The sequence below is a fragment of the Crocodylus siamensis genome, chromosome 1 (assembly GCF_052110815.1).
Source record: "Crocodylus siamensis isolate JL-2025a chromosome 1, ASM5211081v1, whole genome shotgun sequence".
Lineage (NCBI taxonomy): Eukaryota > Metazoa > Chordata > Crocodylia > Crocodylidae > Crocodylus > Crocodylus siamensis.
The window spans coordinates 45,988,790-46,015,040 of record NC_143395.1 but is presented as its reverse complement, the minus strand read 5'-3'; the positions used below and the strand labels follow the sequence as shown (position 1 = coordinate 46,015,040).

Sequence of the window (26,251 nt, the reverse complement as noted above, 5' to 3'; positions counted from 1 at the left end):
AGCAGATTCTTAAAACATCAAAGAAAAAACAGACTGTGAAAAATAAGTATAGATCACTGCAATCCCTACTATGTACAAGTCTGCTTTTAAGTGAAAAGCTGCATTCTTTAGGTAGCTTTCACAGCACATTGTAAGTGGTAGGTTCAATATTTAACTTTGTCACTAGGAAAAGGATAGATGAACTGTGCCTCTGTTGTGTGACTCTTTGAATGCAGTAGTGTCAAATAATCAAAACATTTGCTGTTATTTTTAACAGCTAAACTTCCATAATTCCTATTCTGCAAGAAAATTCCTATGCTACTAATAGATAAACTCTTTATATAGGGTGTTTTTTGGGCTATATCTGATACTTTTTGAATTTCAGATAATTATTAAATGAAATGCTTGCAATCCATATTTTAAATTCAGGATTTTGCAGCTCAGCTTTTTTGTATGCTGTGTATTTATTTATAGGTATTCTATAAATATACACACATATGTGCTTCTTATACACTGTGGGTACTCTCCATCACTGCAACCCCTGTGCTTTGGAGACTTTTGATAGATGGTAACAGATTAGCACTGATAATCGGGATCCCGGTTTTCCTTGATCAAAAAAAATCACAAATTCTCTGATAACCGCCCCCAAATCCTTGATTAAAATGAAAGGCAACCCCCACAGACCCCTAGCCCTACTGGTGCCCCTCACTTCCCCCCCCCACCCCAAGTGCCCTGGCCCTGCTGGTATCCCTCACTCTCCCCCACAGCCCCCTGGCATTGTTCTTGCCCTCATTCCCTCCCCACAACCGCCCAGCCCTGCTCATGCCCCTCACTCTCCCCCAACAACTTCCCTGCCCCCACAGACTTCCCAGTGGGGGGCCCCCAGAGGCCAGGGCTGTGGGGCCAGGGACCCAGGTCCCCAGCCCCTGCCCCCAGCAGGAGGTGGCAGCTGCTGCCGTGGAGCAGAGCCCAGCTCTGCCCCTGCTCTGCTCTGGGCGGGGGGCAGAGGGGACCTGTGCCCCCCAGAACTGTCCGTGGGGTGGGGATGGGGGAAGATTGCCCACTGCAGGCTTGGGATCCCTCCCGGTTGCTGTCCCCTGTGGCCTCTGCAGCCCAGGGGTACAACCTGGTATGGCAGGGCACAGTGGGGCCACACAGGGAAGCAGCTTCTGCTGCGAGCTGTGTGCTGCCCTGGCAAGACATCCCTTGCCCTTACAGCATCAGTGAGGGACACAACCCCATGCTGCTGCCCCCACTGTTGCCAAGCAAGCAGGGGATGCCTTGTCAGGGCAGTGCAGAGCTTGCTATGGCAAGCAGCTTTCCTGCGTGGCCCCGCTCTGCCCTGCCACAGCAGGGTGGGAGCTCAAGCCCACAGCGGGCAGCCCATGCCTGCCCCCCCTGCACACAGATCCGGGGGTCATATGCACCCCCTGCTTCCCAGGAGTGCACAGAGCAGCAGGGAGCTGCCCCACACCCTTTCCCTCCAGATAAGCCACCTATGGTCCTGTCTCACTCCCCGTCGGGGCCCTGTGGCTGTGCATTGCAGGCCCAGGCCCCAAACCCCATGCATGGCCCGGCTGCACAGCAGCCCCAGCCCCAGCTCCAGTTTCGCCCCCAGCCCTACCCAACTCCCTCCCTCCCTCCCTATAGGGGCCTCAATTCCCACCCCCTCACTTACCTATGGGAGCTGCTCTCCAGGCTGCCTGGCAGCCATGTCCATATACATGCACATGGTGCAGGGGCCCTGCCTGACCGTGCACCTCCCACTCCCCCCCGCCCCTTGCAGGATGGAACTCTGCTAAAATGAGAAATTTGTGTTTTCCTCTGGAAAAGGGGAAAATCCACATTTTACTGATTATAATGATTATAATGAACCATTATATATTCTTTCCTAGGTGCATGCATTCACAAAGTTGCACAATGACATTTCCTGCACTTACAGTCTTCGTGATGACTCTCTTCAGTATTTCATTATGTCAGGATATAACAAATACTACAGGTATGTGAACAGTCCTGTTTAAATAATCAGTGAATTCATATTTAAGTGTTTAAAAATAATTTTAATTATACCAACTGATTCTTTAGAAAAGATATGAAACTATTTTGCTGTATTTATGAAAAAGTTTCAGAAGGAAATATTCTAATGAATATTAATAGACAATACATTTCTTAAAAGAGACTTTTTTTTGCAAAGAATGAAGGATGCTTTCTTCAGATCCTTTAGTTGTTTCGCTGATTTTTACTAAATTGAAATGCGTGATTCTCCATGCTTATAGGTAATACTTGAAAACTAACCTTCATCGCTGTGCTGTAATTTAATTTCAGACTTATATTACATCACTTTTGCTCGCAAGAGTCTAGAAATAAATCATGTTAAATTGTATTTGACAATGTAGTATAACTCACTGAACATGCACTGTTACATGGAATATAACTTGATGCCTCTGCAAGCTTGGGGAGATACTTCGATTTGTTCTTAGATGTTAAATAATTTTGTTATTTTGAAAGAACATTTTGGATATCCTATATACTGAGAATTTCACATTGCTAACACATTCCTCCAGGAGATTCAATGGTGTTAAAATACACAGCTGAAACCTGACATTCAATGAGTTCTATCAAGGCTTGGGAAAATGAAACTATGCAGCAGTAAGGCATTTTAACTGAGTCTGCAAAAATGAAGTCTATTTGCTAAGTAAACAAGTTAATTTAAATAGTTGAGCAAGAAACACATTTCGTGACAAATCATTTTCAACTGCATCTGGAATAAGCAATTGTGGGGGTTGGGGATAGTGTGTTGGGAGGTGGCGGGGAAGGAACAGGACAGGAAAATATTGTTAAAACTGGGGAAGGAAACGTTCCATAGTTACCGACTAATCTTTTGACATTTAATGAAGAACACATCCTGTAGAGCAACTAAATAAAAACAATGACATTAAACTTCTCCGAAGGAGAGGATTCATATATATTTAGGAATGTGTTCAGAATCTCTGTGTTTCTGGAACGACATTAAGTACACTAAGATGCTCAACTGAAGGTGGTTCTGGCACAAAGCGGGATTTCACTGTATGGGTGAATTCCCTCACTTTACTTCACTTAGAGAAACTACTGTTAATGCCAAGGGATCTAGTCTCTGACTCACAACTAGTAAAGGTCATAAGCATACATCCTCCATCCAGCATTGCATCACTTCCATGGCCTAGCACTTAGCTGGTGGGTATCAGGATAAGAAAATAACTCATTGTTATCAGGGCAGCAAGTCTAGTACTTCTCTTTGGCTTGAGGCAGGATACTCAGGACTTCATAGATTTCATAAATTTCATAGACATTTGGGCTGGAAGGGACCCCAGAGGATCATTGAGTCCAGCCCCTGCCCAGGGGCAGGAAGTCAGCAGGGATCATAGGATCCCAGCAAGATAAACGTTGAAATATCTCTTGAAGGCGTTCAAAGTGGGTGCTTGAACCACCTCCAGAGGCAGTCTATTCCAAACCTTGGGGGTTCTGACAGTAAAGAAGTTCTTCTTTATGTCTAGCCTGAAACAGTTTCAGAGGAGTTTGTGACCATTCAATCTTGTCATCTGTTGGGGAGCTCTGGTGAACAGACATTCCCCCAGGTTCTGGTGAACACACCTAATAAACTTATAGGTGGCCATCAGATCACCCCTGAGCCTGCGCTTTTCCAGGCTGAAGAGCCCATGGCTCTCAGCCTCTCATCATAAGGCCTGTTTTCCTGACCTCTGATCATGTGTGTGGCTCTCTGCACTCTCTCAAGCTTCTCCACATCCTTTTTGAATTGTGGAGCCCAAAACTGGATGCAGTATTCCAGCTGCAGCCTCACCAAGGCCGAGTACAAGGGGAGAATGATGTCCTGGAATTTGCTTCAGAAGCATCTATGGATGCAAGCCAGTGTTTTGCTCGCTATACTAGCCGCAGCATCACATTGAAGGCTCATGTTCATCTTGTCAATCATGACCCCCAAGTCCCTTTCATCCGTGGTGCTAGCCAGCGTAGCACTGTCGAGCCTATAAGCATGCTGCAGGTTTTTCTTCTCAAGGTGCAGAACCTTGCATTTTTCGGTGTTAAACACCATCAGGTTCTCGTTCACCCATTTCATGAGCTTGTCAAGATCTGCCTGGATCACCCTCCTGTCCTCAGGTGTGGATGCTTTACCCCAAAGTTTGGTGTCATTGGCAAACTTGGTCAGTCCACTTCTGACAACAATGTCACATCATTGATGAAGATATTAAAAAGTAAAGGCCCTAGGACCTTGAGGGACCTCTGGTCACAGGGCGCCACTATGATTCATTTCCATCAACCACCACCCTCTGGATCCTGCCATGGAGCCAATTCCCCAGCCAGCAGATTGCGGTGAGGTTGAGGTCGCAGTTAGCCAGTTTTGCTAAGAAGTGATCATGGGATACCAGATCGAAGGCTTTTTTAAAGTCAAGATATATGACATCAATCTCTTCTCCCTTGTCCAGGAGATAGGTCACCTGGTCGTAAAAGGAAATGAGATAGGTCAAGTAAGACCTACCCGCAACAAACCCATGCTGTGTATCTCTCAGTATATTGCCATCAGCTAGCCTGTATAGTATAGGTTCTTTGATAATCTTTTCCAAGACCTTCCCCAGGATAGAGGTCAGGCTGATGGGTCTGTAGTTTGCCAGATCCACTTTCCTCCCTTTTTTGAAGATAGGCACCACATTGGCCTTCTTCCAATCTTTGGGCACTTCACCAGAGTACCAGGAGTTCTCAAAGATCTGTGCTGGGGCTGAGCTATGATGCTTGCCAGCTCTTTAAGTACCCTTGGGTATAAACCGTCAGGGCCAGCTGACTTGAAGGTATCCAGCCTGTCAAGGTGTTCCTTCATGAGGTCAACTTTGATGGATGGTAAGGAATCTTCCTCACCTGGGCCTTCCTGTCCTGCAGTGGGCATGGGCATCCCATGGGACTGGTGAAAAACAGATGCAAAGTATCCATTTAGCAAGTTTGCTTTTTTCTGGGCATCGGTTGTCAGTTGTCCCATCTGGTTTAGCAGGGGTCCAGCATTGCCCTTGCTTTTCCTGCAGTTCCCCACATATCTAAAAAAGGACTTTTTATTGTCTTTGATATTTGTAGCTAGCTGGAGTTCCATTGCAGCCTTGGTTTTCCTGGTTTGTTCTCTGCAGGTCCAGACCAGAGTAGAGTATTCCTCCTTGGTGGTGGATCCCGTCCTCCATTCTTTGTAGGTCTTTTAAGATCCCAGAGGTCTGCTGGTTCTCTGGAGAGCCAAGGGGACTGCCGTGCCCTTTTGCTGCCTTTCCTCTGAGACAGGATGGACTTTGCTTGCGCATCCAGGATTGCTCCCTGGAGGAGCTACCACTCCTCAGCTTGTAGCCCAAGATTGAAAGGATCAAGAAAAACACCACCTGCACCCCCAGACCCTTTAGCCCCGCTCCCACGTCCCTGTAGCACCTCATGACCCTGCTGGGAGCACTCCGAGCTGTGTCACTGGTGCCCACGTGGATGAGGAGCGTGGGATAGTGGTCAGTGGGCTGGAGGAACTTAGGGATCTTCTCCGCAATGTCTCAGATTCTGACTCCTGGAAAGCAGCAGACTTCCCGGGTTGGGGTGGCAGATTACTCCCTCAGTTGTCCCTACCACAAACACATTTGGCACCATCATTAAAGCCAGTATCTCCATAGGTGCAACTTGTCCATGCCTCACTGAGGTCAATAATTTGTGCAGATTTCTATCAATGGAGGTATTTTCTAAACTAATGAAAGATTGTTTTTAAACTGCAGTGCTTGATCTTCTCCAGGAATTCAAACTGTCAACAGCATCAGATAAACACATAATAGAAGGATCAAACCCAGGATCTACAGCCTACCGCATAAGTCCTAACATACAGCTCAGGAAAAACACAAGGTATGCTATAAATCAGAGGTGTTCAAACTGTTTAGTAGAACCCTGAGATTTTATGATAGGCCTCAGGGGTTCCACAAAGAGACTGAGGATAAAGGGGGAGCAGGCCATGAGGCAGTGTGCTCCAGGCCAAGTTCCTTGGCTCTGTCTCAGATCACATGGCTGGCAGAGCCAGGGGGAGGGGTTCTGCAGCTGCAGAAGTGATACAAAACGGTTCCATGACTTTAGTTTAATAATCACTACTATAAATGAAACTCTATATGACAGACTTTGCTGAACAAAAATTCATTTGTTAAATATAGACGGTAAGATTTCAGAGCTATATTGAGACTATTTGAGAGAAGTACTGCATAGCCCTCGGGCAAATACCAGGCTTAACTGCAGCCACTGTTCTCTCTTCTGCATGTGGATTGACCTCTTTAGCACTCCTGGGAGACAAGGCACCCCAAAGGGAACCATACATCATAGAAAAGTGGGAAACATGCTGTGCCAATTGTATGGCTTGTGCCCACTGTTGTTTTCAGTAAGAATTTGCTTGAGGTCAGAATGCAGAATCTGGCCTTTTTGTCCATCACCTCTGGGAATAGCACTGCAATCTCAGGTGTCCGGTAACTAATTAATCAGCTCTTTGCCATCTTATAGCACCATTAGAGTAATGTAATTTAAATACATTAGAAATTAAACGTTTTAAATGGATGTTCATTTACTTGGTTGATGGGTAGATTTTTGTAAATCGGACCATATGTGTTTTTGTTTTAGTGCTGGTTTTCCAGATGGCTTCCCTTCCGAATACTCTATCATTGCTACTTTTAAAATGCTGGAAGACACTTCGCAAAATGTGTGGCATTTGTGGCAAGTTAGTGATTCTGACGGCAAAGACAAAGTTGGCATTCAGGTTCTGAGAGACAAAAAAAATTTGGATTTCTTTTATGCCACTTCATATAAAATAAGTCTATTCAGGACATTTAACAACGTGGACAAAATTTTTGATAGCTCCTGGCACAAGTTAGCATTAAGTGTGAAAGGGAGTAATGTAAAATTGCTGATTGATTGTCAGGAGGTCAGTGCAGTTCCCACAAATGAACAGGGAGACATTTACAGAAATTGGTACACGTCTCTAGTAAAAAGATCAGTCGAAAAGTCTTCTGTTTTGGTAAGTATCTCTCAGCATACTGGTATGTACCAGTCCTTGTTACTACACTATGCTTTGTTGGAAGTATTTAAGAGCTGAAAGCCATTTGGTTCAGTTAGTGACAGTATTTCATGGGGTTAACTCATTAAATACTGTTTTTTTTTCAAAGCACCTAATTTATTCTTTTACTAAATACAAGTTTTAAATGGCTCTTAGTGTTGCCTTTAGGATTCCATTCCTGGCATTCACTGTCCTTTGCATGCACATATGGAACTTTTTTCTTGGGTACAATTTTTATTGTTTTGCTTGGGAATCTCTCAAAGGGATCCATCATATCTCTATATTCTGTCTCTTAGAATTCAATATAACTCAAAAAGTTTACCTTTTCTCTTTCTTTGTTCTTGCTGAAATCAGTCACAAAACTCTTGATAATATTTAAAGGTTCAGAATCAGGCTTTTGATGGATACAAACTAGGTTTTCTAATCTTTTAATATAGCTTTCTCTTAAGAGGCATTTTCAGCTATTCAGTATTTTTTCCGTAGGGTGCATGAAACCATCTTTTATTACTTATGCACAAGCACCCTCCAGTGGTCATCATGGAGATGTGAAATATAGTTCTAATTTTTGTGAAGTTCTCCAATAAATATTTGTAGTTCTTAGAATTCAGAATAAAAGGTGTGTGCGCATGTAAAATAATCTACAAATGTAATTACTACACAGAGGTTTTGTGCTAGAGGTCACTGTACTTGGTTTAGCATTTCTGCACGGCCTGTCTTTCAAACATAAGACAGAACAGCCTGTAAATTTTGTGGTTTTACATCCCATGGGAGTTTTATTAGTAGACATTCAGCAAGTGTTTAACTTTCAATTTTTCTTTATAGAAGGAAACCAATCACATTTTCTTAATCTGGAATTAAAACAGAGAAAAGTAAGAAGAGACATGATATGCTTTTGTAGTGACAGTATTCTACAATTAGCCAATCCTATTGGTCGCACTGGTCATAGGGAGAGTGGTGAGGTGGGAAGGGTGAGTTGATCAGTGTGTGTGGAGACAGTGGTTGAATTACTTGGTAGAGGGAAGCGCTGTGTATCTGTATTGAAGAGTGCAGAGTGAGTAAATGGGTGGGTGGGGTTCTGATTCTATAGAGAAGAGGTCAATTAGCCCATATTTATTAAAGCTGTTATATAAAGTTTCAAGAAGTTGTTTTATGTGTTTGCCAGGTGGACTTGCAGCAACTTGAAATGCATTGTGATGCAGATAAAGCATACTCAGAAGGATGCTGTGAACTTTCTGATACTGTGAGTAGAGTGTATGGTTTCTCTCATGAGCTGCTTCACTTACGATTACTCAGTATTAACTTAACTGACTCATGCATAGCTCTATATGCTGTCCATTGCCAGTAAAATCTATCTTCACTGTCAGGTCTGCAGGTTTTGCAGAGCTGTATGTGGAGAAGAAGGCTTCTGCAAATCACATGACATCTAGGGGAAAAAATGTTTGGTAATCTGGAGCAGGACATTTTCTTTAAGGGGCTGAGAGTGGGGTTCAGTGTGTTTTGCCATTATAGTGGGGTTGCAGTTGCAACTGGAGTTTCAGCACCTGGAAATGGGAAGGGCAGGATGTTAGTAGCTGAGAGTGAGACTGGGCCCCTGTAGCTTAATTTAAAAGTATGTATAGGATTTCTAGCAGGGCACTAACTGAATATAGCTGTAAAACTGGAACCCCAAAAAGCATGTGTAGTGTTTCAGATCCTTGCCTATAACCAGCTCTACCATAAGATTCAGAAAATTTCTTTTTCTACAATTTAAGAACAAGGGTTGGAATTCCCCCTGTAGTCGAGTAGGAGATATTATCTTGCAACTTGCTCTTTGCAGCACAAAAATAAGGCTATGGACAGACGTAACATTTAAAATATTTCAAATAGCTTTGAAATGTTTAAAAAGATGAACCTACAGGTGTGCACATCTGATAAAATGCTCCCAAAGTGGCCAAAGCATTGCAAAAATATGTCTGGAAGGAGTAGGCACTATTTTGTACCACTTCATCTCATGTGTTTACATTGGGTTGATCCTCCAGACCAGTCGCATGACAAAAAGGGGTGACGAAGGGGGTTGACCAGGGCACCAGTCCCTGGTGCTGTCCCTGAAGGGGCCACAAAATAGCATCCACCATGCCACCACACCTTCATTAGTGCAACTACTGCTGCTGCCCTGTGCATGAATGTTGCCCAAGACACTCTAGCACCCAGTTATACTTCTGGTCCAGGCATCCCACTGGATAACACTGCCTTTCCTCTGACGCCTTGTGCCCAGGGTGCTGGAAGCACCCTCGAACTCTTTGCTCCCCCTTCTCCCCTTGGTTGATGGAGTTGGGGGGAGGAAGTGGAACTCAGGAGGGAGCAACCTCCTACCATATGCCCTGACTGGAGAGTAGCATCACTGTCTGCTGTTACGGCAGGTTTGAAGTACTAAGGGAGAGGCACAAGTCTACACGTGTCTACAGTTGAAAAACTCCATTTTTAAAACATTTTGCATGTTATGTCTGTCTGCCCCCTAGGTAACCTATGTCTTCATTTTTAGTGTGAAAGAAGTTGCAAATGTGCCCATGGAAGATCACAAGATCAAGGAACAACAGGCCCGCAGGTATAATTTAAAATGAAACTTTCTGGTTGTGATAATTTCCCATGGTTTTGTCAAAATTGTGCTCAGCCCTTACTTTATACTTTTTAGGGGCACGAAGGAGACACAAGAGAACAGGGAGAGTCTGGCAGAGCTGGAAATATGGTAATTATCATAGGTTTTACTTCCAAATATTAGACATGGCCTTTGTTTGCATAGGTTATCTAAAGAAAAAATCAACCTTAAACATGTGTAGCTCTGGTGAACATGCTGGAGAGAAGCGGGCAGCACGGCACTGGCACTAGGGAGTGGCAATGGATGAAGTGTTCCTTCCCTCTCCTGAGGAAAGGATAGGCTCTTGCTGAGGGCTAGAAGATCCAGTGACTGCTGCTTACTTAGCTAATCATCACTTTAGGGTTTTCTCATAAGTTAACTTAAAACTGGCATAAAGGGACTTAAAATTCACCCATCTAAGACAGGGGTTGTCAACTGGGGGTACGCATACCCCTGGGGGTACTTGAGATGGCCTTAGGGATATGTGCAGGTGGGCAGGGACAGAGCACTGCTGTGAGGTGCTGCCCACCCGGCCGGACATGGGGCAGGGGAAGCTTGCATGCAGTGGCTGCCATCACTCCACTTCCAGCCACTCACTCCCCATATTGTCTGAAGGGTCAGGGGAGGTAAAACACGTTACGTTCATTCCTCCAGCATCCCAGGATGCACAGCTCCCAGCTACTCTACCTCTTCCCACCCTCCAAAACTCTATTGGTCCCCCTGCCCCTGCCTCTTTTTCCCACTGAGAACAACTGCTCTGAGACATATAACTGAAGAGAGACCATGGAGTCTCCCCTAACTTTATGACAGCACAATATTCCATAGATTTCTGGTGTTATACAGGAAATCTGGGACAGAGCCCTTAGGCATCTGCGTGATTCTTCACCTTCATACTTCATAACATCACATGTTACAACAGATACAAATTTCAGCTATTAAAAAGGGGACTTGGACTGCAGAAACTGGGTTTGTTTGAGATGCCCCTGGAGATCACAACCCAGGGAGAAGCTAACTTAGGTTCTGTGAGAAATGAGATTTAGTATACTTAGGCCAGGTACAGACATTACACTTTTACCAGTATAAATGATTGGAAGCCATAGTAGAATATTAGTTTGGTACATATAGACTGGTTTTAAAATGGCAGAACTGGGTCTAAGTTTTGTCCTCCCCCTCTCTCCGCCACCAACATTAAAGGGCGAATGTGTGTTCTGTTCATGACTGTTCTAAACCATGCCACTTACAGAAAACTGCATAACTTAGATCAATTCTGCCTCAGCCTTTTTGAATATTTGTACTTAGCTTTAAAAAGTAGATGTGCATGTAACAGTGCAGAAAAAATCTTGTTCAATGCTATTATGTAAACTGCTATTATGGGCTCAACCCAGGAGAGATGGCATTTTAGGTACCAATCTCAAGGAGAAGGCTCACTCATATCAACAAAAGGGTGAATCCTGGTGAGCTTGTTTTCCACTATTCTCTTATGCAGCATGAAGATATTCTCACAAGTAGTATCAGGTTCCCCAACTTTGCAGATACCAGTATAAAGTCTTCTGCTGCTTATCCCAGATTACAACAATCATAAGATGCTGTTGCAAGATGCTTTAAAGGCTAGGGACAGAAATTACAGGTAAACAAATATAAATGATCAGAAACAGGTACAACTCTGTAACACAACAGAACTTCAGTGAACATAAATCACTTTCAAAATGGCCAAAACTGGTTGAAGGTAAACCTGGATGGATGTAGTATCAGACTTAACTGATTTAGGTTAAGTTGGTTTAGTGAACATCTGTGCCAGATCCCGTCCAGATTCAAGTTAACTCAGTCCTCCAGCATCCCAGAAAGCTTTAAATCTCCCCTGAAAACACCCCCTTGGAGGGTGGGTGGGCTAGCTTTGGCGTAAGCTTTCTGCTCCATCCACGCTGGGAGGCATGCTTTAGCACCCCCTGGTTCTGGCCTTAGCTACTGCAGGCATGTGGCTGCATTTCTGGAATCAAAGGTGAATGTCTGTTCACTTACTTGTTGGTTCAAACTATGAAGCTTACACTAACGTCTGAAGATCAAATCAATTTAGGTTTGGGCTTTTGACTATCTGTACTTAGCCAAAAAGGCTAAAGACTGATTGGATTTAGAGAGCAGTATCTGTCTAGCTGTGAAAATAAGTTCTTCTAGTGAAGTGGCTAAGTTGGGAAAACTTGCACTGACTCTGCTCATAATGGAACTTCAATGACATTCGCCAGAGCTGAATTCACTTAAAAACTAAGTAATTCAATGTTTTTCTTGTTAATAGGGAATACATGGCCACCCAGGAGATTATGGAAACACTGGAAATACTGGTCCAAAAGTATGATTATAATTATTTTGTTTTTTACTTTAAATAATATCTGGATTTTGTTTTGTTTGGCTTTATACAGTTACAACCATAAACACCTTTCCCTTTTATTTCAAGGGTCTAGTGGGCACTAAAGGTGAAAAAGGAATGAAAGGATTACTTGGTGAACAGGTTTATACTTACCTTGTATTGTGCATATATCCAATTTTTTAAATTTATAGGAAATGTATCAAGCTGTATATTTTTTCTATGCATTTAGTGTTACATCTAGAATAATGAGTATGAGAAATAAACGAAAGCAACGACAGTGCCTTTTCTTTATCTCTGCCACATTGTGGGTATTTTGATTAGTGCTTTGTAGCCATGATAAGTGATAGTAGATTTGTAGATTATCTTGGAAAAAGGGTTGCCTTTGAATGGAAGGGATTGCACTGAGAAACCCTTCTGTTCCTATGTTGTGGTTTGAAATATCTGTGAAGAAGACATCCATTGCCAAATACTTCATCTGTATATGTGAAACCATGAAGATAAATCCACTATCAGAAATCATTTATGGCCAGGTCTTCAGCTATTGTAAATTGGCATAAGTCCATTAAAGTCAACAGGGTTGCAGTGATTTACTTCGGCACAAGGTTCTAACATATATAATTTGCTTTTGGTTTGAGGTAATACAATCTACTGGAAAATGGTAGACAATGTGTGTTGTTTCAAGTACAAAGAGTCGTTAAACTGAGTGTTCATCATGTACATTAACATAGGTGGTCTGATGGGTGTTGCAATTAAAAGATGTGAACATTTATTTTCCTTGTGATAAATCACTTTTCTTTTAAAGGGTGATACAGGTCCTTCAGGTCTCAAAGGATTACCAGGAGTAAAAGGTTTTAAAGTGAGTGCCCTTCCAAATGTTTGAAAACTTCATAGCAATGCATCCATCTGGAATATCTTTTAGTGTAATGAGCAGTATAACAACTTGTGTTGGAATATTGTAGAAATATATGTGACACCATGGCAGTGTCTGAAGTTGTCATCATAGCTGCAAATTTGAAATGACGGAGAAGCAGCTATTACTACTAAATACTTACTTTTTGCTCTTAGTGGGTATTTGGATCACCTGGAAACAGAGGAGAACTTGGAGCAAAAGGAGAAAAGGTATGTACGGTGGTTTTTTTAGCTTAGCTGAACTCTTCAAAAGTTAATCTTGTAATGTTTTCTGTCTATGCACTGGCTTTTACCATGGCTATGATCTGAACATTGAAGGAAATAAGTCAAAACTTTGTCATCAACTAGGAGAAGAGAACTTCATGAAAATCCCAGAGTGCTGGAGGAAGTGATGCTGGTGATTAGGATGGCATTCTTGTCTCTGAGTTACTCCTTAACCTCACTACATAGGTTCCACCTGTTTGATGATTTTTGGAAGGGTGTATCTGACTCTTTCTCACTTTTTAGTGTGTTTTTATAAGATCCCATTGAGCTCTAGCCAAATTCTAACTTGAGAACTCACTATAGCCCACATATATTCCATTTTTTTTATTTTCTTGCTTAACAGTTACCATATTTTCTTGCATATAATATGCTCCAGAATAAGATACACATCTTTTTTTGAAAGACAGAATGAAGGAAATCTTTTCTTGTACGTAACTTAGTCACAGCAGCTAGGAACCTGAGGCTGCTCATTGTTTTGCTCACTGTGGATCACATGCAGATTTTACTTTTGTTTGTCACTGGTAAGTGGCTGAAACTGCTTTTGCCGTATTTCTTACATGTAATGTGAACTCAAGTTTCCAACACCTGTGTTTTGGTGAAAAGACATGCAATTTATGTGGGAAAATATGGTACTATGTTGTCACTGCTCCAGAATCATTGTTATGTTCCACCTTAGAGGTGGCTGTATTTCATAGGCAAGTGAATGATTATTGCATGGAGAATAATACATGAAGTGCTATTACTAGATGGTTCTTGAATAAATAACCTGTAAAGTTCATTGAACTAATTTGTTACTCATGACATTTTATGTAGATTTTTGTGGGATACTAAACACAGTAAGACTTTATGTTTCATATTTGTGTCCATCACTGAATTAGTTGTCTTTTTTAACACTTCAGGGAGAACAAGGAGAACCAGGCGTTGTAGGAATCATGGGATTCCAAGGAGTGAAGGTAAAAATATGCATAAAGGTAAATAAAATGTGATAAAATGACCTTGCTGTACCCAAATTGATCATGTAGTGTGAAGACAGGCAGAAGGTAGGGCAAAATGGCACTTTAGAGACTAGTTGGTTCAAAGGGGCATGAGCTTTTATGCGCTTCATCAGATGCACCCTGGCCTTCCTTCTGCCTGTAGTATGTGCCTGTGGAAGGTACCTGTAGATGTGCAGGGATGATGCTCTGACATGCTGTAATTACAACGTGTCAGAATGGACTTGATTAATTGAGCCTGCTGGAATGTGCTAATTTGCATGTTCCGGCAGCTTCCATGTCTTGTATACCCAGTATCCCTGTGCTTCAAAACAGCAGATAAAGCACCCCACCACCATTTTGAAGTGTGGGATGCTGAATAAACAAAATGCTGCAGGTGCTTTCATTACAGTGGCTCTCAGAGCTGCTCTTATTAAAACCCCCTCCCCCCACCAGCCTCTGGAGCACGTGTAAAGATGCACTGAGTGTTTATAAGGACATCTATATAACATATTCCTATGCACAAGCAGCAACCATCTATTGACACCCTAAAATAACTTTAATTTATGATGAAGTTTACCAATAAAAAAAAGTTTTAACAAAATCTCAGGTAAAAGAGTATCTCTTGTGTAATCAGTTGCAAAAATGCTGGTGGAAAGATGATTCTTGCATACATGTAGGAGGTGCTCCAAAAATGTAAAGGTGCAGTTCATAGAAAACAAATGCATAGTTTTGGACCTTCACATACCAAAAGGCAATAGGCTTGCATACTGAGTGTATGGCCACCTATATCCGTTATGTTTCTAGTGGGGAAAATCACCACTCTCCCAGTAGAAACTAAAACTGTACAAGTATTCATTCAGTTTCTCCCAAAGGACCCATACCCTTCTGGGATAAAGATTGATACCTAGAATTCCCCTGTGATAGAGTTTCTCTTGTAAAAATGAACACCTGTACACTTCTCCTCCATGATCCGCAGGAGCTGAGTAGCATGTTCCCCTGTGCTTCTCCCCAGACCAGGGACTCTAGCCTGAGGTGGGGGGGGGCGGGGGGCAATTCCTCACAGCTTGACTCCTCCTGTGGAGGATTTGGGCTGCTGGTACTCCCTGGGCCTTCTCTTAAATTGGGGACACCCACTGCCCTACTGCTCTACTCTTCCCATCCACTGTGGCTAGGTACAGACATTTAAAAAGCCCAAGGTGGAATCAATCAAAGTTACGTGGTTTCCTGTAAATGGCATAGTTTATATCAGTAGTGAAGAGAACACACGTTCGCCCTTTGGTGGGGGAGGGGAGGGCCCCCAAATCTTAGACCAAGTTCTGCCATTTTTAAACCAGTCTATGTGTGCCAAACTTCTGTTCTGTTACAGGTAGACTGGTTTTGTGTGCTGACCTGTTCTGTTATGGGTATAGACTGGTTTCCGATCACTTATACCAGTAAAAGTGTGATGTCTGTACCTGACCTGTAGGACTGTTGACACTGGCTTCAAACATGCTGCACAGGGGGGAGCCCATTGGCCCCCTCCCCCCTTGTGGCATTTGAAAAGCAATGCTTCCAAAAGGGCACCTCAGTCTGGGGAATGGGTAACTGGTATTGCCTTCCTCTCCCAGTTCTGTCTATGAGGGGTGTGGGGCAGTGTGGAAGGACTCTCTGCCTGTTGCCCTGACCGAGGTATCCAGAGTCTTGGGGAACAGGGGGCGATTTTCTCTGTTACTCCACTTTTGCCAGAAACAGAAGTAGAACAGTCATTGTTTCCCATGCCTTCCCCAGACTGGGATCACACTGATAACAGGACAGCACAGAGAGCAGGGGAGAGGGGGAAGCTTCAGCCTGAAGCTTTCTGAAAAAAATGTATAGCTATAAATGACTCCTGATCATAGTCTGTAACTGTGTGCACAACTTCTGTTGTTGTATTCTAGGGTGATAAAGGCTTATCTGGAGCTGATGGTTTACCAGGCCAGCAAGGACCTAGGGTAAGTTTAACTAAAGCACAAACTTTTACTTAAATGTAGTTGTCATTTTTAACTGTAAAGTGAATTACTGGGTCAATGTATCAAAGGATGTACTGGATCCTCTGTAATTTTGTCTTTCTAAAGATGTTACTGAGCCAGAAGCTATTGCAAAAAATCACTGTGTAAAATTATTGAGGGTAGGAGCTCAAACTAGGTGAACATAATGATAATTTTTGGCTTTAAAATCTATGGATCTTTATTATTTTCATAATGGTCAAACCATGCTAGGTATAGCATCATAATATTAAATGCTGGTGAGGCATTTTTATTTTTATTATTACTTTTGAAAAAATTCCATTTAATCACTTTCATTAGTTCTAGAGCATTATTCTTTTACATTAGTGAAATATATTTTATGGATCTTTGTCTATCCTAGTACATCCTGGCTGACTTCCTTCTTATGGATGCTCAGCTGGCAAACTTTGGATTGTACAGACTTTTAATATTACTGAGTCTGAGCAGTGTGGAGACAGTTTGTGCTCCTAGAATTCCAGGCACTCTCTCAAAATGCAGACTTCAAGACTGAGACCCCTTATCAGGATGTGGAACCCCTTGTCTAGCCTCCTTGTACCCTAAGATCAGAGCTGACCCCACATTTTTACCTGCAAGTTATACAAGCCCCATCCCGTGGCCAGTTCACATCTGACTCCTGAATCTAGATCATTGATGAAAATGTTAACGAGTACTGGCCCGAGTGCCGAGTCCTGAGGGACTCAACTGCTAACACTGTGCTATGTTGATTTGCTCCCTTCAACTAGTACTCTTTGGGTCCGACCCCATAGCCAGTTGCCTAGCCATCAGACTGTATGATGATCAAGAACACAGTTTCCCAGCTAGCCTATGAGGATATCATGGGGAACTAGGTCAAAGGCCTTCCTGAAGTCCAGATAAATGACATCCACATCATCTCCCTTGTCCAGGGCATGTTACCTGGTCATAGAAGGAGATGGGGTTGGTCAGGCAAGACCTGTCAGTCACAAAGCCATGTTGGCTGGCATTCAGAAGCTTGCCTTCCGTTCATCTGGCATTGATGGATCCCTTGACAATTCTCTCCAGTATTTTTCCAGGGATGGACCTCAGACTGATTAGTCTATAGTTCCCCAGGTCATCCCTCCACCCTTTCTTGTAGATAGGGACCACATTGGTTCTTTTCCAGTCATCCGGGAACTTGCCCGAGAGCCATGATTTTTAAAATATCTCTGCCAAGGGGGATGCAACGATGTCTGCCAGCTATTTCAAGACCCTCAGGTGCATTCCATCTGGGTCCACAGACTTATGAATGTCCAGTTTCTCAAGGTGTTCCCTCACCTGATCCACATTCGTTTTGGTCCCATCACCCGCTCCCAATTTGGTTTGTGCCATTTCTGGCAGTGTGATCCTTGTGGGAGGGTAAAAATCCAATGCAAAAAAAGTCATTTAGATGCCTTTTCTTGGGTATCTGATGTCAGTTGCTCTGTTGGATCTCTCAGGGGCCCAATACTGTCCTTGTTCTTTTTCCTATTTCCCACATATCTAAAGAAGGACTTTTTTTTATTGTCCTTGATCCCTGTAGCTAGCCTAAGTTTGGTTTGTGCCTTGACTTTTCTTGACTGCTTCCCACAGGTGCGGGTGAGTGCAGAGTAATCCTCTTTGGTAATGCTTCCTGTTTTCCAGCTGGTGTAGGCTACTCTCTTGAGCTTAATGAGGTCCAACAGTTCCTTATTCAGCCATAGGGGCTTCCTTGCTCATTGACTGCATTTCTTGTGAAGAGGGAGGGCTTTGCCCTGTGCTTCAAGTATTATGTTTTTGAGTGATGACCATTCGTCATGTACTTCCTTCTCTGGCAGGTTATGGCCTCTGATTGCCTGACTGATCAGTTCTCTCAGTTTGCAGAAGTCAGCCTTCCCAAAGTTAAGGACTTCTGTTTTACTGAGGGGTTTGCCTGCTCAGTGAACTAAGAAGGTGACCAATTCATGGTCGCTGTCACAAAGCTTCCCCTCGATCTGCAAATTGCTCACCAGTTCCTTCCCTTTGGCCAGGACCAGATCTAGCAGTACCTCTCCCCTAGTTGGTCTGTAGACCTCCTGGTTTAGATTGAAGTCATCAATGCCCCCGCCTCCGGGCTGCCATTGCCACTGCTGCCACACTCTGTTCCTGGAAGTGGGTCACAGAAAAAGAAGGTTAGGAACCACTGAGGTAGTAAGTCATAAAAACAGAGGTACATATGATCATACAAAATACAGTTACATCCTGGCCACGTCAACATGAGCAGCGGACTGCTCAGTTATTACTGAGTGGGCATTTAGTACTTGCTTATGCAAGTGTGGAAGGACTCACTTATGCAAGTACTAAATGATTGTGCAGTAATAATGTCTCATGTAGATGTGCCCCCTGTGTCCTAAACCAACCCTGGTATCCCAGGTATTGGTAGCAGTTTAATTATGGCAGCATTTGGCTTTGTTGGCAAATATTTGAAATCTCTGTTGCTGTGTTAGAATTCTATTAGTACCCATGCTAACTAGTTTAAAGATAGCTTGAGTATATCAATATGCTACTCATTTGTATTTGTAACATAGACATACCTGTATACACCTGATCCTGCAGGGATCCATTACCTTCAGCTACCATAACATTTCCAAAACTATTCTCAGCTGTGGCATACAAGTTGCTGAGGAGTAACACATGTTGTTCTTTACAATAACAATGCAGATGTCCGAAATTCATGGTGAATAACTCATTGTTTCTCCATTTCCAGCTTAGTTTCAAGTATAAGATTGAATCTATGTAGTCATATGTCTTTCTTATAGTTTCATAGTTTCATAGTAGCTAGAGTCGGAAGGGACCTAGGTAGATCATCTAGTCCGACCCCCTGCCTTGGCAGGAAAGAGCCCTGGGGTCAGATGACCCTGGCAAGGTGCTCATCTAACTTCCTTTTAAAAATCCCCAGGCTAGGAGCCTGCACCACTTCCCCTGGAAGCTGGTTCCAGGCCCTAGCCGCCCTGACTGTGAAGTAGCGCCTCCTAATATCTAATCTAAACTTACCCTCCGCCAGCTTGTGACCGTTATTCCTGGTCACTCCTGGCAGCGCACGGGGGAACAGGGACTCCCCCAATACCTGCTGATCCCCCCTGACCAGTTTGTAGCAGGCCACAAGGTCCCCCCTTAACCTTCTCTTGTGGAGGCTTCTCTTGTTCAGGTCCCGTAGCCTCTCCTCATAAGGCCTGCCCTGCTGACCCCTGATCATACGAGTGGCCCTCCTGTATGTGGCAATCCTGTATATCTTACAGTAGTATTGATAACAATTTATAGAACAAAGTAGTTGTGAAGATTGTACATCTTTTTTCTGTATCTATGTCTGTTTAATTTCAGGGCCCAGTTGGTGATCAAGGGGATTATGGTCTACTAGGTCCGAAAGGAGCTCTAGTAAGCTTTGTTTCTGCCTTACAAGTACTAACATCTCTACTACATATGAAACTAGAATGGGACAGAGAAAGAGCATATGGTTTAGATGACTAGTAATGAGAAACTGGAGCCTTTCCCCTCCTTGTCATAGATTCCCAGGCTGTTAGAATTTGGCACGCACAAATCATTTCCAACGTATGGTAATTCACTGGTTTCTCTAAAATGAGATGGTCTCAGCTCAGAATTTGAATGATCAATTTATGGTGTCCCTCTGCAATCACACTGATTTATTTTGGCCTAAGAATTTACAAACACTCCTGCTGAGGAGAGCTTACTTACCTTTATCCCAATAGCTGTTAGAACACTTGCTCAGGGAGCCGATAACCTAGGATCTAGGCCTCTTTACCCAAAGGTGAGCTCTAACAAAATGCTCTAACTACCTGCTTATGTGTATATCTTACAGTAAGCTGTCATTGGTTAGCATATTTTAAAAGGTTGTGTTTAAAACTACATTTTGTCGGGACTCTGGTCTTGTCAGTGGGCTATGAGAGTATTTACAAGATTGAGCCCTTCAGGAAACTTAGGGAGAGAAATGCCTAATTTCTAGATCTTGACTTCAGGTAGGTATGAGCTAGGCACTGAGCACCTGATGTGCTCAAACTGAAGCATTTCTATGTGTTTGTCAGGGTAGAAACTTCAGGTAACTAGTAAACTCAAAAAGGTTGCAAACTGCAGGTCCTGTGGAGTTTAGGTGTCTCCAGGGCTAGGCAGCAGCTGAGTAAAGGGTTTCAGGTCTATTCCCTCTGAATATACTCTCTGAGTTATAATGACCACAGTTAACCTGTGCGTCTCATTTAATTAAAAGTTGTTTATCTAGGGTTTCACTGGACCTCCTGGAAGGAAAGGTACACTTGGTCAAAAGGTAATGAGGAATAAGTATCATTTTTCTCTTTTGTTAAATTGCACAGTAGGTTTTAATTTTGCATGTTTACTTAGTCTGCTTTTGTTCATTAACAGGGAATAAGTGGAGACCTTGGACTGCCTGGGAGAGAGGGGGATCCTGGTATAGAGGTATATGGGCTGTGGAATTGTGAAGCAGTCAGTATTTTGCTTTTGTGTTCTTGAAAACTAACTTTTTATTTTTAATTACTGTGATTACTTTAGGCCTATCAAGGATTTCAAGGGCCAGAAGGTAGAAAAGGTATTTCAGGATTAAAGGTAAAGATTTTAAATGTTAATGTGTACCTACAAGAATTGATTTTTAATGTTCTTACTTTTCAGTGCAGATTAAAATAATCTGTTTTCTGCATGTCTAGGGGGAGAAAGGATTTCTAGGAGAGGGAGGTCCTGAAGGGCTTAGGGGAAGAACAGTAAGTATCATCTATTCATGAAGACTTTCAGCATGGCTTCCTGAGATCAAGAAGGCCTGAGAATGACCTGTTATATAGACAGGTTGGTGACCAATAGGCCTGTGGGCAGTGGCAAGTATTCGCTTTGAATTCAGCTGATTTGGAGGGACAGCGATTCAATTTGGACATTCAAATCACTGTCTCAATTTGATTCGTCTGAATTGCATCTGAAGATTAGGTGCCACTTTGAAGATTCAGCCATAGACTAAACAGGCAGCAGTTCTCACCATGCTGGACACAACTAACTCCAGCTGGTAAGTCTGTTGTGGTGGGAGGAAAGGGGACGGAAGGGACATCGGGGAGGGAGGCTTGGGGTGGGACAAGCTGGGCAGCTGGGGCATGGGGCGTGGGACTCAGGGAAGGGGTGGAGGGGGTGTGAGATGTGGGTGTGGCAGCGCTGGGAGCAGGGGCTCTGCCCTGCTGCTGCTTGCTCAGCCAGGGTGGCAGGGTGCGGGTGCGGGCACTGCTACTGCTTGCCCAGCCAGTGTGGGAGTGTGGTGGAATGCGGGGGCTATGCTCTGCTGCCTCTTGCCCCCTTCCACGCAGAGTGAGCCACACCTGCATTGTGCCCATCCCTGCCCTGGCTAGGCAAACAGCAGCAGGGCATAGCCACTACTCCCAGTGCTGCCGCGCCTGCATGCTCCCCCCGCCTTGGCTAGGCAAGTGGCAGCAGCAGGGCAGAGCCCCCACTCCCAGTGCTGATGTGAACATGGCAGCACTGGGAGTGGGGGCTATGCTCTGCTGCCGCTTGATCAGCCAGAGCGGGGGAAAGGGGTGCAATGCAGCCATGGCTCGCTCCGGATGGAAGGGGGCAAACAGCAACAGGGGATACCAAGGCTGCTGCACCCACATCCTGCCCCCCCCACCCTGGCTGGCCAAGCAGTGGCAGTACCAGCATCCCATGCCCCCTGCCCCAGCTGGGCAAGCAGGGGTCTATGCCCTGCTACCGCTTGCCCCCTTCTGCCCAGAGTGAGCCATGCCTGCTTTGTGCCCTCCGCGCACCCCTCCCCCAGCTGGGCAAGCAGCAGCAGGACATAGGCCCTGCTCCAAGTGCTGCCATGCCTACATCCCATGCCCCCCCTCCCCAAGTCCCCTGTCCCCCCACGCCATCTGGTCAGCTTGTCTCAGCCCCAACCCCAGCCCCAACCACTCCTTCCTCCACACCCTCCCCTTCCCCCCTCTGCCCACCACAACAGACTTACTAGCTGGAGGCAGCTGTGTCCAGTGTGGTGAGGACTGCTGCCTGTTTAGCCTATGGCTTATGGCCAAATCTCTGAAGTGGAGCCAAATCTTTTCATTGGTCTCTAGATTCGATTGGTCTACTGGATTTGGAGATTCAGTTGCTAAATCAGGCCAAATCTCCTCCAAATCAAGTCAGCTACCGAAGCTTCACACAGTCCTAGTGACCAAGCCCAAATTTAGTTTATCCAGAACAGTGCCGGTCAACCTTTTTGGCAGGCATGGCACAAATAAGCCCTGCACACTCCCTAAGTGCCATTCTGATCCCCTTCCTCTGCTGGATCTGCTGCTTTGCTTTCTGCTCCCAGCTTTCTGCTCCTTGCCTGATATGTTTTTTTGTTTTCTGCTTCCTTCCCTGTACTCCCTGCTATACTTGCTTTCTGTTCCATGCTTTATCTGTTGTGATACTACCTGTTCCCTTCCTGATATGCTGTGTGCCACACACAAAGGCTGCATCCTTTATTTCTGTCCCAACTCTTGGAGTGATGCAGGTGACCAAAATTGCTGCAATTTTACTTTCATTTGGAAGGAAGAGAGAAACAGATACAATTTCCTTCCTAGCTAATCCTTTTGCTAAAGTAATAAGAACTTCAAGTCCTTTTGTGGTTTGGGCTAGAGGTCTCTCAGGCTAGGGACAGATATTATACATAAACCAGTTTAAGTGATCAGAAACTGGTTTGAACCTGTAACAGAAAAGGCATTCAGTGTACATAAACCAGCTTTAAAATGGCTGAAACCAGTTTGAGATAAAACTGGTTGAATGTTGTATCAGACTTAACTGATGTGTGTCAAACTGGTTTATGCAATGTCTGTCCCAGACCCCTGCCTGTTTAAATTAAGCCAGAGTCTCCCAGCATCCCAGATGCTTTGCAGCCCTGGGTGGGGCTTTCAGCTCCACAGCAGAGCTGGCCCCACCTTCTGCTCCCTGGCAGGAGCTCCAGCAGAGACCTGCAGGCACAGCAGCATCTTTCTGGCTTCCCCCTGCCCCATCCCTGCCCCTCACCACTTGCTGCTCAAGCAGGGATCCCTCCCTCCTCTCTCCCACAGCACCAACCATAGCCAGCAAATGGTATGCTAGCTAACGCTGAGAGGTTTCTGAGTAAGGCAGGCAGGACAAAGGCAGGCAGGACAGTGTTGGCTTAGGGGAACTAATCAACAGGTAGCTAGTAAAGTCCCTTTGTTTCTTCCTTGAAAAAAGTTAAGAGGAGCATGAATTTATGAGAGAGGCTTTTGTTTTGCTGATGGACTGATAAATGCTGTGTAACTCTGGGGTGTGTAAGTAAATGCTGTGTTACTCCCTGCTGGCTCTCTCACTGGTCAAAGGAGCAGCAAGGAAGAGGGACACCTCCCTAATCAGAATGTCCTGCCAGGGCCTGGCCATACCCCACAGTCAGCTCAGCTCTATAGAAGGGAAGGGAGGGGTGCTCTAGCACTCCTGGCTTCTAGTCTAAGCCATTGCGTGCATGTGCTTGCATTTTCACAGTACGGAGGGGATGTCTGTGAGGTTACAAACCAGTCCAGTCTAGCCAGGTTAGACTAACCTGCAAAGATTGAATCAATTCAGGCTCAGGCTTTTTGAATGTCTGTCCCTAGCCTGAATGGAAAAAGTATTCCTGTTAATGTACTGCCAGAAAATAAGGTCTGCAGTGAAGAATAGAAATTGTTTCTCAGCCTGATAGCAGGATCCTTTTCTTTGTCAGGCTGAGAGATTTCTCTGGAAGGGTACAATTAAATAGGAATTAAACTGCAGCCGACATACACTGTCTAAAATACTCAGATGATTATTAGTTAGCTAGGAAAGAACTGAACTTGGACAGACAAACTTTTTCTCAAAAGAGTTCCAGCCCAATCAAAGGAGTTTTAGATAAACTTAGAAAAATCTTAGATTCACACATTTCACAGGTTAAACTTAGCATTACTCAAAGCCTGAAGTTCTTGAAGGTCATCTATTGCTAGACTGATATGGTTTCAATAGTCTATTTTGAAAATAGGAATTTGTGTGAAATCAGTGAATGTACAGAAGAAGAAAACTGAATTGTTATCTGATAACTTGTGTAAACAGGAGAGCTATCTTAACTATGTAGGCCACTTTAGCTTCTACCCTACAAAGGCAGTGAAAAGGGCAAGGTCCTCAGTTTGTGGAAATTCTCTTAATTGAATTGAATGAAGCAATAATGATTTAAATCAGCAGAGGATCTGTCCTAAAATAGCTAAACCAAAGACACATGTAACAGAACACATTGGGGTGGCATAGGAAAGTAGTTTTCTTCTTGTTGGTGACAGTGAAAAGCATGTACGGAATGCTTGTGGTAGGTTTGGCTGCCTATCTATCATTGAGACAGAAGCAAATGTCTTAATGTAAGAACTTCATATATTCAAGTGATGAGGACCAGATAGTTCCCAACAGGCTTTCAAGTTGAAGGCTTTACAATGTATTAAAGGAATACTATGACAGCAGAGGACTGGGTTAGATTTTATAGGAAGTCCTTTTCAGTGCTATATTTTCTAGTCCAGTAAGGGTAAGTGCTTGAGGGAAAAACAAAGCTAGAGAATTATTTTCAGTTGGCATTTGTGGTGGTTAGTGCTGGTGATTATGGTCGTTGTTGATTGTTGTCTGCACAGGCTAAACAGATTGTAACATTTCTACAAACGTTCTAACATTCCAAAAAAGAAACAGCCATAATTAGCTACTTATGTGCTTTAATTCTTCTTGGAGTCCTCTGTCCAGTATGTAATTTGCCCCTCTGAAATAGTATTTAATTTTTCAACAACAGACCAAAATCGTTGCAGCTGTCATTTTCCCGATTCATGTGCATTAATATTTAACATCATTCAACATAGGCAAACAATGTATTGAAAAAAATCTTGTTTGGAAGAAGACATAAATAGGAGATACATTAGTCTTCAATTTAATTAAATATGACTGGACATTAACTCTCCATTGTTTATGAAAGTGAAAATGCTACAACAATAACTATGTGTAGTTCCAAGCTTGTTAGTTGTAATTGGTATAAGAACTAGAAAGACTATGGGGACATATTATGTAGCAAGTGAATTGTTATTTGTGAGGATTAAGATAGATATGGCTAAATTCTGTATGTTATGATTTAAGAGTGTGGGTGAACATACAACATATGTTCACAGATATATGTACACACTTTCCAGCTACATTTACTTGGAGGTCCTTCTGAGAAACTCCATATACTTTAGGTTAATAGGGTATTTTAAGGGGTAGCCATTACTGAATACTGAAAAACAATCCTCTGGGATATGTCTTTTAGGAGACTGTACTTTGGAAAGCCCAAAGAGAAGAAAAATATACGTAGATTATGCACACTGATTGGAATGGTAATGAGTACCATAAACACCTCCATACATAATCAAGCAATTAGTTCCTGGGAGAAAGTGACATTTTCAGTTTCCCTTTAGCCTTATTAGAATCCATAAGCATGCAATAAATGCTGATTAATTACTTGTCAATGATTCAATGTTTTCTGCACAGGGTGTATTTGGTCCAAAAGGTATTGAAGGGATTCGTGGTAGACCTGGTTTTCCTGGTCCCTCTGGAGCTGCTGTAAGTAGATTTAAACATGATCCATTGAAGCTGATGAATCTTTATATTTACTTGAATGGATGCTGGATTCAGACCCTAATTTTAATTGTCAAGTAGTGTATATACAGGTAACATCTTCATTTTCCCCCTCCTCCTCTCTTCAGGGTTATGTAGGGCTGCCAGGACCTCATGGATTGAAGGTACCTTAAGACGTTTTGTCATTAAGGCTAAGTACGAGCATTTGGAGGTGTTGCGGGGGAGGTTAAATTGATTTAAAATGGCTTCTGAAATAAGGTAAATCAGGATGGGATGGCTTAGTTAGGGGATTGAAGGTCCAGCAGGCTGGAGGGGATCAGGAGTCCATTGAGAAATGGGGGGACGTTGTCCCATGAGTAGGGTAGAGAGGCAGGCATGACCCATGGGTAGAGTTTAAATTGGGTGGACATTTGAACCTTATTTAAC

The 26,251-nt window shown here is 43.6% G+C and overlaps 1 protein-coding gene across 1 annotated transcript; it reads left to right on the top strand.

The window, feature by feature from the left end:
* The first annotated feature begins 1,887 nt into the window (after window positions 1-1,887).
* LOC149872776 (uncharacterized) lies at window positions 1,888-25,966 on the top strand. Its single transcript, XM_090046287.1, has 17 exons — window positions 1,888-1,978; window positions 5,763-5,886; window positions 6,643-7,036; window positions 8,238-8,315; window positions 9,597-9,659; window positions 9,747-9,800; window positions 11,980-12,033; window positions 12,854-12,907; window positions 13,117-13,170; window positions 14,124-14,177; window positions 16,115-16,168; window positions 19,556-19,609; window positions 20,466-20,510; window positions 20,606-20,659; window positions 20,753-20,806; window positions 20,905-20,958; window positions 25,739-25,966. The coding sequence occupies exons 1-17, from the start codon at window positions 1,900-1,902 to the stop codon at window positions 25,904-25,906; spliced, it is 1,491 nt and encodes a 496-aa protein (XP_089902413.1). The 5' UTR covers window positions 1,888-1,899; the 3' UTR covers window positions 25,907-25,966.
* Window positions 25,967-26,251: the final 285 nt, after the last annotated feature.

Excerpts from the sequence above, each read along its gene's own strand:
- LOC149872776 (XM_090046287.1), top strand. The coding sequence starts at position 1,900 with ATGACATTTCCTGCACTTACAGTCTTCGTGATGACTCTCTTCAGTATT. Across the intron at positions 5,887-6,642 it reads CAGCTCAGGAAAAACACAAG|TGCTGGTTTTCCAGATGGCT; the intron begins GTATGCTATAAA and ends TTTTTGTTTTAG. Across the intron at positions 20,511-20,605 it reads AAGGTACACTTGGTCAAAAG|GGAATAAGTGGAGACCTTGG; the intron begins GTAATGAGGAAT and ends GTTCATTAACAG.